General features: G+C 35.0%; 2 protein-coding genes and 1 long non-coding RNA gene across 4 annotated transcripts; all 3 read left to right on the top strand.

Annotated features, from left to right (window-relative positions):
* On the top strand, positions 3,477 to 3,934 carry LOC107637494. Its single transcript, XR_001619402.2, has 2 exons — positions 3,477 to 3,680; positions 3,768 to 3,934. It is a non-coding gene; the product is annotated as an uncharacterized LOC107637494 (long non-coding RNA).
* LOC107635803 (pentatricopeptide repeat-containing protein At1g05670, mitochondrial) lies at positions 4,718 to 9,417 on the top strand. The gene is made up of 3 exons (XM_021120252.1): positions 4,718 to 7,007; positions 8,028 to 8,379; positions 8,960 to 9,417. Exons 1-3 carry the CDS (start codon positions 4,804 to 4,806, stop codon positions 9,332 to 9,334), a joined length of 2,931 nt encoding a protein of 976 aa, XP_020975911.1. The 5' UTR covers positions 4,718 to 4,803; the 3' UTR covers positions 9,335 to 9,417.
* LOC107638273 lies at positions 10,182 to 12,961 on the top strand. Of its 2 annotated transcripts, XM_016341466.2 has the most exons (7): positions 10,184 to 10,380; positions 10,481 to 10,518; positions 10,865 to 10,936; positions 11,007 to 11,241; positions 11,311 to 11,428; positions 12,041 to 12,163; positions 12,327 to 12,961. In XM_016341466.2, the coding sequence occupies exons 1-7, from the start codon at positions 10,323 to 10,325 to the stop codon at positions 12,655 to 12,657; spliced, it is 975 nt and encodes a 324-aa protein (XP_016196952.1). In that variant the 5' UTR covers positions 10,184 to 10,322; the 3' UTR covers positions 12,658 to 12,961. The 2 variants fall into 2 exon arrangements, with proteins under 2 accessions (XP_020976057.1, XP_016196952.1); XM_021120398.1 differs by lacking the exon at positions 10,865 to 10,936 and having other exon boundaries at positions 10,182 to 10,380.

Here is a 13,136-nt window from a genome sequence, read left to right as displayed (position 1 = left end):
TTATATTGATAATTGATTTTTTATATGCTAACTTTTTTATATCACGATCAATTTAATATATTTACTTATTTACAAAACAGTACAAAGTTAGATCCAAATTTTTGAATATGTATCTAAATAGATCTCTAAAATGCGTTTTGATGAAATCGAAGTAAGTAGCCAATGTCATCATTCTTGGCAATCTCTCTTAGTGCATGTTTGGCCGCCATTATTTTGTTAAAAAAATAATCTTTTTTCAATAAAAAAAGATATTTTTTCAATAAAAAAAGATCTTTTTTTATTTTTTAACATGTTTGGCAAATTTCTAGTAGTAAAAGTAAAAGTACTAGTAAAATAAAAAAAAGATCTTTTTTGAAAAACTGTAATTTACATCTTTTTTAAAAGATCTTTTTTCTTTAAAAAAAAAGATATTTTTTATGTAATAAATAAACAAAAAAGTACTTTTATATTGTTATATCCAAACATAATTGATTGATAAAAAGACATTTTTACATGAGATATCCAAACATAAAATTACTTTTACTTTTCTATAAGATCTTTTAAAAAAAGATAACTCGAAAAAAGATCTTTTCTTAGAAGCTCACCCAAACAAGTCCTTAGTAGATTATTAAATCTACTTAACTGAGATTGATTTGCATTAAAAAGGTGGCTCCCAATTGATACCTCTCTCTCCCAAACTCCTTTAAATGACAATGAAAATAATTAAGGTTCTAAAATCTGAATTGATCATTGAATTAAATATTTATCATTGAATCACTAGATATTTAATGGTTGAAAATAATAAATAAAAATTATATAACTTAACTGAAAAATTATATAATTAGGAGGAGTCGTTGTTAGTGGGGTTCATAGACGATCTGGTGGAGATGATCAATGAGGATGATGCTTTGGCTTTGGAGATGCAATCGACTTTTGAGGAAGTTAGAGAAGTAGTGTGAGATTGTGAATCATATAAGGCTCCCGTAGTAACGGTTACAACAAGAATTTCATAAAGAAGTGTTGGGATGAAATTTAAGGGTGTGCATGGATCGGATAAAAACCGGGTTTGATGTGACTCAAATCCGACCCGAAATATATACCGGGCCTATTTATTAGATCTGAATCCGGCACTAGACCCGATAAAGCCTATACACTTTCGGGCCATGATTATACTGGGTAAAAATCGGGTGAAAATCAGGACGTTAACATTACATTACCTTAATACCTTCTTATAAGCTAGCATGTGAAAATATTCAAATTTCTAAGACTCCAACCATTATTTGACATGTTAAAATTCACTTAGAAAAATATAACAAGAACCAACTATTCTCTAAAATTAAAGCATAACCATAATCAATACTAATATTGTCTAATAACATCAAATATTTAAATCAATATAAATAACACAATATTGTGCATTAGTCTAAAATCTTATGCATTTTGAACACAAAACATTAACTTATAGTCTTATAATAACTAATAACACAAAATATTAAGGTTTACAATACTTAAATTCCACATAAGAATAGCTATCATCCATCACTAATAACACAAAATATTAATTGTGTATGATGACCGGGCCACCGGGCCGAGTTCAGGTGGCACGAGCCATGGCCCGGAACCGACCCGAAATAATGACCGGGTATATTTTTGAGACCCGTACCTGACTCTAGACCCGGTGAAATCACACCAAATTAGTCTCTAAAGTGTTTGGGGCCAGACCGGGTCTTCAGGTCGGGCCGGGCCATGCACACCCTTAATGAAATTGGTTCTGAATTCACGGGAGCGGTGTTGGACTTTTTCCGGTCCTCTAGATTACCGGCGGATGCTAATCTCACTTGGGTTGCACTGGCACCTAAGTTTACTGGAGCAAAGGAAATCAAGGACCTCAAGCCGATTAGTATGGTCGGGTGTGTGTACAAAGTCATTTCTAAAATGCTGGTTAGGAGAATGCAAGCAATAATGCCACGACTAGTAGGCGAGACACAGAGTGCTTTTGTTAAGGGGAGAAAGATTCATGACGAGGCTCTTATTGCTTGCGAAACTGTTCAATGGATTAAACTGAGAAAGAAGGAAGCTGTGATAATAAAGTTAGACTTCCAGAAAGCATATGATAGAGTCAAGTGAAGTTTCGTGAGTCTTGTATTACAGAAGATGGGATTTGGAAGAAGATGGAGGGGATGGGTTATGGAGTATGTTAGTACCTGCTCTATGTCAGTATTGATAAACGGTTCGCCCTCTAAGCCGTTTAAGATGGAAAGGGGCCTACGACAAGGTGATCCGCTGTCTCCATTTTTGTTTGTCCTTGTCGTTGATGTTTTACATAGGATGTTTGGGGAGGCGGTTTGAAACGGGCGCATATCCCGCTACTGGTTGGTAGAGATCATATTGAGCTGTTGGAAGCCAATTGTTGACAAAGTGAAGGAAAAACTTAGCATATGAAAAGCCAAGGTTCTCAATAAAGTCGGTTTAGTGTACTTGGTTATCATTTGTTGGAAGATAATGGTCATGCCTGGAGACGTTGAAGGAACATTTTATAAGTTGGACTGAGAGCTAGCAAGGAGGAGCGCAAGAGGTGGTTGATGTATTTTTGTGCGATTGTCTGGAACATCTGGTACGAAAGGAATAGAATGATTTTTCAGAATAAAAGAAAAGGGGTTGACGAGATTATCCATATGTCCTTCATGAACTATAAAGAGTGGTTAGATCCTTTTTGTTGTTGATGGCAATGTCAGAGATGACAAGAAGATAAATATTGGTGTTTTTTTGAGTTGGGTAGCTTTTACTTTATGGTTTACGCTAGTATTTGGTTGTTTCTTTCGCTCTACTTGTTGTGTTGAAGTTCTTTTTTTTAAAAAAAAAAAAAAAATTAACTGAAAAACAATTCAAGGGATATGATTTGGTTGTATCAAACGTTGAATAATTGCATATAATGATCTAGTTAACTTCAATGTAAAAAAGCAATAAATGGATGAATTCTAACTTAGAATAAAAATGAAAAATACAAAATAGCATCTGATGAGGAAGTTAAAAATATTAGGCCCTAATTTGCGAAAAAAAAAATTGTTTTCTAATTATAATAATGTGTTCGTTCCTTCACGATTTGGACATTAACGACCCAAAAGGCTAAATAACCTACCACTGAATGCTTATATCACCCTTTAAGTGATGAATGCTGAAAGAAGGCCCAATATAAACTCAAAACTACCATTACACAACCTGGCCCAAGAGCCAAGCATGGGTGCACCTACTTGATAATATGTAGTAAAAAATATAGTTAAATTATTTTATATTATTTTAAATTAATTATATTTTTTAATTATAAATAATTATTGTTATAATTTATATAATTATTTAAGTGAGATCAATTTTACCGATTCAACCGGTAATTCATCGATTAAACCAATAAATTAGTGAACCAATACTCTCACCGATTTGACCACTGGTTCAGTCTGACAACTAATTATAACAGGAAAAAAAAAACACTTCAGTTTATTTTCCAACTGTATCAATTGCACAGCCTCTATGAGATGATATAATGGTGAAACAACAAAATGTGTTTTCGTTTTTGGTTTTTTTATGGGCAAAGACTGGTCTTCTTGAGATTTATTTTTAAAAGTTGTTATATAGTCTGCTCAGATTTTGTTGTGGGACATGGGGAACTATGGTCTGCTCAGATGTTGTCTTTAGTTATTAGAAAGGTTTGCTATTTTAATTATAAAGATTTGCTCTTTCTCAATTTCTATTGAGCTTATTACATCATGCTTCTCCCTTGGGGCTAATAGCAGAATGGGGTCGCTTGCAAATGGATGGATGGTGATGACTCTTGTTAATCTTGGTTTATCTATTTATATTTGTTTAGATTGTTAAATGCTGGTTAATTCAGCATAGGCTTTTGAGAACTTATATTTGCCATGGTTGATGAATATTGCCAATTATACATTCGCCTTGTGTTTATCCTCATTTTTGTTAATTTTTGTGATAACAACCTTGTTAAAAATTTTAAATTGTCCATAAATTGTGTGTTTATATATATTTTATTTATTAGTTATTATAAAACGATTATTCTGGCAAATTATGATTGAACCAGTTAGATTAATAAATCAATGAACTAATAATTATAGCAGTTTGATGACCGGTCTAATTTTCAAAACCTTGGTGATAAGAGAAAGAGAATACTAGTTAGAGAGAGAAGGATTATAAATTTTTTAAGTTAAAGGATATTATAAGATTTTAAATATAGCTATTAATTAGTAATTATGTTGAATGTAAAATTGTATTGTGTAAAATAGATATATTAAGAATATAAAATCTTGAAATTTGTTGATATTATGTGGCAATTATGTTGAATGGAAAATTTAATTGTAAAGTAAAAAAATATTGCTAGGTAACAAACTTCTTTTTAACCAATATTATCTAGTTTTTTTTAAATTATTTTGTTTATCTTAAATTTTAAATCATAAATTTTTAGTTCTAATTCGTAAATTATAAATCTAAATACTAAAGCTACTGTGTTTACTAACTAAAAGTTAATTTCTTATACTTTTTCAAATAGATATATTAGGAATATAAAAGCTTGACATTTTTTGTATGTTAATAATTAAATAATTTTGCCAAGAAGTAATAGCTCAAATGACATAGTCTCCCCATACTCAATTAAGAGGTTGCGAATTCGAGTCTCTTGATAAAAATAAATAAATAAATAATTTATTTATTTATTTATTTATCTAAACCGGTTTATTAACAGAATTACAGGTCCGGTTCTGGTAACCTTGTCCATACTAGAAGGAGCATGGCATCCATTGCCGGATTTTTGTCTTTCACATGAAGAGAGCAACAGCTGCAGCTATCTCCTCCTATCTTCAACGCTTTCACCATCTCCCACTTCCCACTTTCGCTTCTCTCAGAACCTTTTCTTTTTTCGGCCCATCCAATCCCAGGCCTTTCCCTGATTACTCCCTTAAGAAACCCACCGTCACTGACACCCACTTCGTCCACCGCATCTCCACCACCATCAAGCAACGCCGCTCCGAGCCACTCCGCCGCATTCTCAAACCCTATGAGTCAAAGTTCAAACCCGATCACTTCATATGGGTCCTCATGGACATCAAGAACGACTACAACCTTGTCTTGGATTTCTTCAACTGGGCTCGCCTTAGAAGGGACCCTTCCTTGGAAGCACTCTGCATTGTGCTTCAGATTTCTGTGGCTGCCAGGGATCTCAGGATGGCGCAGAGGCTCGTTTCTGAGTTCTGGGGCAGGCCGCGTTTGAATGCACACCAAGTGTTTGATGTTTTTACTGAGAGGTTGATTTACACTTATAAGGATTGGGGTGCTGATCCCCATGTGTTTGATGTGTTTTTTCAGGTGATTGTCGAGTCTGGGATGCTTCTAGAAGCTGGGAAGTTGTTTTATAAGCTGCTGAGTTATGGTGTTGTTTTGTCTGTAGATTCCTGTAACTTGTTTCTCACGAGGCTAGGGGGAAGTTTCAAGGGGATGTGGACAGCGGTTCGGGTGTTCAGGGAGTATGCCGAAGTAGGTGTTTGTTGGAAGACTATGTCTTATAATATTATTCTTCATTGTCTTTGTAACCTGGGGAAAATAAGAGAAGCTCATACTTTGCTTATACAGATGGAGTTTAGGGGGAATGTTCCTGATGTTGTAAGTTATAGCACTATGATCAGTGGTTATTGTCAGGTTGGAGAAGTAGAGAAGGTCTTGAAGCTCGTCGAAGAATTGCGTCGGAAGGGATTAACACCAAATGAGTATACCTTCAATAACATACTTGTCCTTCTTTGTAAGGCTGGTGAGGTAGTCGAAGCGATGAAAGTGTTGAGGCAGATGTCAAAGCAGGGTGCTTTTCCTGATAATGTTGTCTATACAACTTTGATAAGCAGTTTTTGCAAGTCTGGGAATGTTTCTGCTGCATACAAGCTCTTTGATGAAATGAGGCATAAGAAAATCAATCCTGATTTTGTGACGTATACTTCGGTGCTTCACGGCCTGTGCCAAACTGGACAGATGGTGGAAGCACACCAACTGTTTAGTGAAATGATTGGTAAAGGGTTAGAACCAGATGAAGTTACTTATACTGCTCTAATTGATGGGCATTGCAAGGCAGGGGAAATGAAAGAGGCCTTTTCTATTCACAACCAGATGGTTCAAAAGGGTCTGACTCCAAATATCATAACTTATACTGCATTAGTTGATGGCCTATGTAAACGTGGAGAGGTAGATATAGCGAATGATCTTCTTCATGAGATGGCTGGAAAGGGCCTTCAGCTAAATCTTTGCACGTACAATGTAATGGTCAATGGTCTTTGTAAGATAGGAAATATAGAACAAGCAATAAAACTTATGGAAGAAATGGATCTGGCAGGGTTTTATCCTGACACTATTACATACACTACAGTCATGGATGCGTATTGCAAGATGGGGGAAATGGCGAAGGCTCACGAGTTGCTGAGAATTATGCTTGATAAGGGGCTTCAGCCTACAGTTGTTACATTCAATGTATTAATGAATGGGTTTTGCATGTTAGGGATGGTGGAAGATGGTGAAAGACTAATCAAATGGATGTTAGAGAAGGGCATAATGCCAAATGCAACGACATTCAATTCTCTTATGAAGCAGTATTGCATTAGAAATAACATGCGTGCGACTACTGAGATTTATAAGGGGATGCTTGCTCAAGGAGTGAAGCCTGACAGTAACACATATAACATTTTGATTAAAGGGCACAGTGTGGCTAGAAATATGAAAGAGGCGTGGTATTTGCATAAAGAAATGGTGGAAAAGGGCTTCACTCTTACCGCTGCTTCATATAGTGCTCTTATCAAAGGTTTTTGTAAGAGGAAAAAATTCGCAGAGGCTAGGCAGCTATTTGAGGAGATGAGAATCCAAGGTTTGGTTGCAGATAAAGAGATATATGACATTTTTGTTGATGTAAACTATGGAGAAGGGAACTGGGAAATTACCCTTGAGCTTTGTGATGAAGCAATAGAGAAATGTCTTATTAAGAGAAATTAGTTGAATGTTGTCCGTGTATGATGGAATTATCAGAGGTAGCAATTTTGTGCGCATAACTTGCAGACCATAAGCAGCAATTACACTCATTATTGAGACAGTGAGATTGATGTCCATGTATATTGCTAAGAGTAGATTATCATACATTCATACTAACATACACAGAACACAGGAAATAGTGTGTTCTCAAATTCAATTATTCAACATGACACCTAAGATTCTCTCCAAGGATATTTGTGGTCGAAGTTGGGACACTGCCAGATGCTACATCCTGGATCCCTTTGTCTCCCTTGCATGTAGAAAAACAAAGGTAATTTTCATTGTTTTTTGGAAATATGTAAATAGTTCTTTTAAATGAAAGGAAATTCATACAACCTAATTTTTTCCTAATATAGTTTTTGACATCCTTCATAACTTCTTATAGATCTCTGTATTTGGCGATGGTGGATTTTAAAATTGATATAGATGCTGGAATTTCATAATCTTATTGAAAAAAGTTTGTCTTTTATTTTCTTGCAAAAATTACAACACATAATATGTAAAACCTTGAAGAATTAGTGGTGGGTGGGTGCTACTTCTAAACACAACTTCATCTAGCATTCCATGTTCGCATTATGCAATAAACTCTCTGACCTTGTGATAAATTATCTAATCTTTGTTGCCATTGGCTTATTCTTCTACTTATAGTTATCCACATTAACAAATCAGATGAAAGGATTTGATGCTCATATTTCATCTGGCATACAATATATACATATAGAGAGAATCTAATGATCGTGCATACTTCATGGTACTGTACAACGTTCTTAAAAGTTATACATACCGTGATCATTGGTGCAGGAAAACAAGGAGACCAACAAGTAGCTCGAGTAAATTACTGGTAGGTACTTGTTAGTTTGGTAGCCTTGTACACATTCATCTACCATTCCACCTTTGCATTTATGATCTAGACTCTCACATCAACTAACCTTTTTGCCATTGATTCATTCTTCTATATAGTCATACATATACCAAAAGTAACTTAAAAGAGTTTTAACCTTATTTCCTGAAGAAACCATGACAAAGAGTGAAGTAAAGCTGTTGGGGGCATGGCCTAGTCCATTTGTTATGAGGGCTAGGATAGCTCTTAACATCAAATCAGTGAGCTATGAGTTCCTTGAGGAGACATTTCAACCTAAGAGTCAGCTCCTTCTTGATTCCAACCCTGTTTACAAGAAAGTCCCTGTTCTCATTAATCAAGACAAACCTATCTGCGAGTCCTTGATCATTGTGCAGTATGTGGATGATGTCTGGTCCTCTGGCCCATCCATTCTCCCTTCTGAGCCTTACGACCGTGCCATTGCACGCTTCTGGGCTACCTATCTCGATGACAAGGTACACAATGATACTCCACCTTGTCAAGGTTTTCTAGCTGTTATATGTCAAATGTTTTTTGTTTGCTTAACTTGATTGAAAATTATCATCATTCATCAATTACCATAAAGCCAATCTCCATTTGCCACCTATTTTAGGAGAGGTTTTAACTGTTTTGCTTATTAATATACAGCTAATCTTTTGACAAAAAAATTTCAAAAGCATAAAACGACATCACAGGGGAAATTATGTAATACTATAAAAGTTAAAAAAGAAAACTCTTTACATTACTTTGGAACACTTAATACAGCATTCTCTCATACAAATAGTCAGTATTTTATTTTATTTTGATGCATGTATACCTGTCTATTGATATATACTTTACATTAATATAAGCATCCCCTACTATGTTTATACATGATATATTTAAGATTCATTTTTCTTTAATCATGTGTCACATATGTGTGGACAAACTTGTGTTAAAATATTATTTTTATGAATACAAAATAGTCAATACACAAAATTGCATAGTACAATTTTTTTATGTGCAAGTTTTGGAATGATGAAATTTAAGTGTGGAAATGATTCTGTGATTTTGCAGTGGTACCCGACCTTGAGATCTGTTAGAGGAGCAAAAGGAGAGGACGAGAGGAAGAAGTTGATAAAGGAGGTCGGAGAAGGATTGACATTGCTTGAGGATGCACTTAACAAGATAAGCAGAGGCAAAGACTTCTTTGGTGGTGACCAAATTGGTTACTTGGACATTGCATTTGGGTGCTTCTTGGGATGGCTGAGGGTGACAGAGTCACTCACTGGGGTGAAGTTGCTTGACCAAGTTAAGACACCTTGTTTGGCGAAATGGGCTGAGAGGTTCTGTGCACATGGTGCTGTCAAAGATGTTATGCCACAAACAGAGAAGCTTGTTGAGTTTGCTAAGATGTTAATGGCCAAAATGGCTGCTTCTACTCCAAATTAAAAAGTTCCTTATACAAGGTAGCAGGGAACTTATTCTATGCCATGCTTCATGAGATTCTAATGTAGTAGGGAATTGGAAGATCCGAATATGAATAATGTTTTTCATGATTTTAGTTTCATGTTAATTTCTTGTCACAGAAATGCGATAATAATTTAGATTCTAATGTTTTAATTTTTTTTTTTCAATTATTTAATAAGGTGTGATATCTCATTTTACACAATACCAAAATGGCCGCTGCTTTCTCCAATTTTGCTCCATAATCAGGAAATCCTCTCTCCCATATTCTCACCAATGTTGGACTTGGTCCACGCAATTATAGTCAAAACTAAAAGAAAAAAAAAACTGATTTTGGTAAATAATGTTTTTATACTTTATTTAAAAAAATTTAATTTTGATTTGATTAAAAATAAATAAATAATCATGTTTATATTAATGGTGTGAATAATTAATATTCAAAAAAAATAAATGTAATTAAATAATAATATAAAACTATTAACCATCAAAATTAAACCCATACAAAAATCTCCTATCTTCAAATTTATACTCTGACCCATGATACTTCAAAGTCCATTAAAAAAAAAACTAATCCCAGATCCTATTCCCAAAGATAGAGAAAATCGAGATTATACGTGAAATCGAAAAATAAATTAAGTATGTAAAACGTAAAATTTTAACAAGATTTAAATCGTAAAATCGTCAGATCTAATATAAATTTCGTAAAATCGATTAACTCATTTAAAATCGTAATATCGGAAGATTTTAAGAATTAAATCGAGATTCTAGCTATGATTCCCATTTTGGTGAAGAGTAAAACTAAAAGATATGTGACACACACTCACAGTGTGTGTTCCTTATCCTCATGATATATGTAGTGTATGTTGCCTCTACGCTTCCAACAACTAACACACTCATTCTTTCTCTAGTCTATAGCTCCCTCGTCCTGTAAATTGCAACATGATATGACTTAACGAGATAAGAGGACACTAGAATGTCGTGCTTCTTAGTGCCCCACTTCAACTTCAACGCCCTCCCCGACACCCTTCTCAGTAACCGTCTTCGTTCTCTGCTTTTTCTATTATTTCAATTGCTATTGGATTCCATTATCGCTTCTTTTTGCTGTCCTTACATTAAATCAAATATAATCAGGAGAAAACTTGTGTTCACATCAGCCACTACCCTCTCAGGTACACCTATCATTATTGTTACATTTTTATATTTGGACGGAGAGAGGGAGAGAATTATCCAATACACAGATACAAGATCGATTCAGAAATCACTAGCTGTGTTGTAGCTTTTATTTGAAATGGTCAAATTAGCATTTGTGTGAACACCAACAACGGTTAATTTCTCGTGTGAAGTTGATAGTTGAGAATCGCTAAATGATAATTTAGTCAGACCTAACAAATTATTTAACAACTATTACTTATCAACTTCATATGAAGTTAAACTGTGTTTTCACTATACTGCTTAAAAGGGGTAGAGGCAAAGGAAGTGATTATCTCTATTCACTCTCTGTCTTTCTCTCTGCAGAGACTCCTCCAATGTTCAACCTCAGCTTCACATTCAACCTCCAATAACTACCGACCGGCTGTCATTCTTCCCGTTAGTCTTCTCTACTCTTTTGTGATATGATTTGATTTGAATTTTGATGTCATTCATCACTCATTATCAGGGCTTGGGGAACAACTCCGGCGACTACCACAAGTTAGAGCAAACTCTAGAGGATAAGTACGGCGTGCCCACGGTGGTGGCAAAGGTGTCAAGAGTTGATTGGCTCCGTAACGCTGCCGGTTTGGTAGACCCCAATTACTGGCGTGGCACCCTTCAGCCAAGGCCTGTCCTTGATTGGTATTTGAAGAGAGTTGATGATGCGGTTCAAGAGGCTAAGCTCTTGGCACAACAACAAGGTCCTCCTTCTCTTCTTTTCTTACATCCCTTAATTAAGGCATAACCAACCTTAGCTTGTGTTGTAACAGATGCAAGTATATCCCTCATTGGCCACTCCGCAGGAGGATGGCTTGCGCGTCTCTATATGCAAGATTTTGAACTCTCCCACCATGTATCCTTGTTATTAACTCTTGGAACTCCTCACCTGTAATTAGTTCCTTTTCCAATTTGTTCTATCCATCATTATACTCCTGTCCTTTAAGAGGTATTGTCAAATTTCGAGAGCTCGTTAAATTAGTTATTGACTTTTAGAATTGACCAAATTGATCCCTAAATTTACAAATCATAAATCTCTATTCGTCCAATCAAAACTATCAGACTAACACTTTAACATTGTATGTCAGTGTTAATGACAGCTGAATTAGAGAAAAAGAAGATTTACGATTTGTATCTTCAGGAACTAATTTAGTCTTTGAAGAGTGCTAGGGACCAGCAATTTTTGTGATTTGTAGCCATCAATGATGATTTTAATGGTGTGAGATTGGTGTGAGATTTCATCCAATAGCTCACTTTTCTTTGTTGGTTACATGCTGGCCAGAATTTGAAAAAGTTGCTAGCCCCTAAACTTTTTCTTTAGTCTTTTCCAAAAGTCATGGACTGTTTTAATGAGTGATGATAATTTTAGGGACTATATTAGTCATTACCTCTTTCTTTTTGTAATCGGAAATTTTGTATTGTTAATGAACTGGACAGTTAGCATGAGAATGAGGGAGTAAAGAAATAAAGTTGCTGCTAATGATGAAATAATTGTGTTTTCAGCCCTCCTCCAAAAGGCGTGGCAGGGGTTATTGATCAAACTCGGGGCCTCCTTGATTATGTCGAAAAGAACTGCTCTAAAGCTGTTTACACCCCTCAACTTAAGTACGTGTGTATTGCAGGAAGGTATATATATACTTTACGGTTTTACTTTCCCTGATAATGAACATACTTACTAAAGTAATGATAAGTAGTTGAGACTTGAGGGTTAGTAGTAAGTAGATGAATATTTATGAGGTTAGTTGGTAATATTCCTATCAATAGCATGACTCTTGTATCATTACTAAAGGTACATTCAAGGAGCTCCGCTTTGGGGCAGCTCAAATTCAGTTGCAAACGCAGAATTTGCAGTTCCAGAAGGTGAAGGTGTAAACATGAAGCCGGAAAGTGGAAGCACATTACGTGGTCGCATTGTTGGGCAAGGTTACAAGCAGGTGTGTGGGGAAGCAGAGGTGTGGGGTGATGGCGTGGTACCTCAAATATCAGCTCACTTGGATGGCGCACTTAACATTTCTTTGGATGGTGTTTACCACTCACCGGTGGGTTCAGATGATGAACTCAGACCATGGTATGGCTCCCCCTCTGTGTTGGATCAATGGATACAACACCTCCTTCATTAACCAGCATGGTTGCTATAGAGAAATGCCAGACGTCATTTGTTTTTGGCCATCAGTTAGCCATCAACTCAATTTCTTTAGTTTAGTTTTTTTAATCTAATAATCCAACAATATACTTTATTTTATATTTTTAAATATGATAACTAACTGATGGTCAAAACAATAAATTCTGTTGGCCTTCTAGTATTTTTGGGTACTATATATATGTTCCCTTTTATTTTCTTTACACCTTGTATCCATTTTGTTACCATATATTAGGTAGAAGAGTAAATAGAGAAAATAAACGTATAGTAGATTTACACATTTATTTTTCTTATCTATCTGGACAGTAATTGTCTATATTCAATTTTTTAAATAATACTTGACTTCTGTGTATTTGTATGAAACTATGAATCACACATACTTATTTTTCTTTATAATAAATATTTACTTTTTTATAAAAATATATTTAAAAAATACTATGTGTAGACAAAAAAAATATA

The sequence above is a fragment of the Arachis ipaensis genome, chromosome B04 (assembly GCF_000816755.2).
Source record: "Arachis ipaensis cultivar K30076 chromosome B04, Araip1.1, whole genome shotgun sequence".
In the NCBI taxonomy this organism is placed as follows: Eukaryota; Viridiplantae; Streptophyta; class Magnoliopsida; order Fabales; family Fabaceae; genus Arachis; species Arachis ipaensis.
This window is presented reverse-complemented; position numbering and strand designations above follow the sequence as displayed.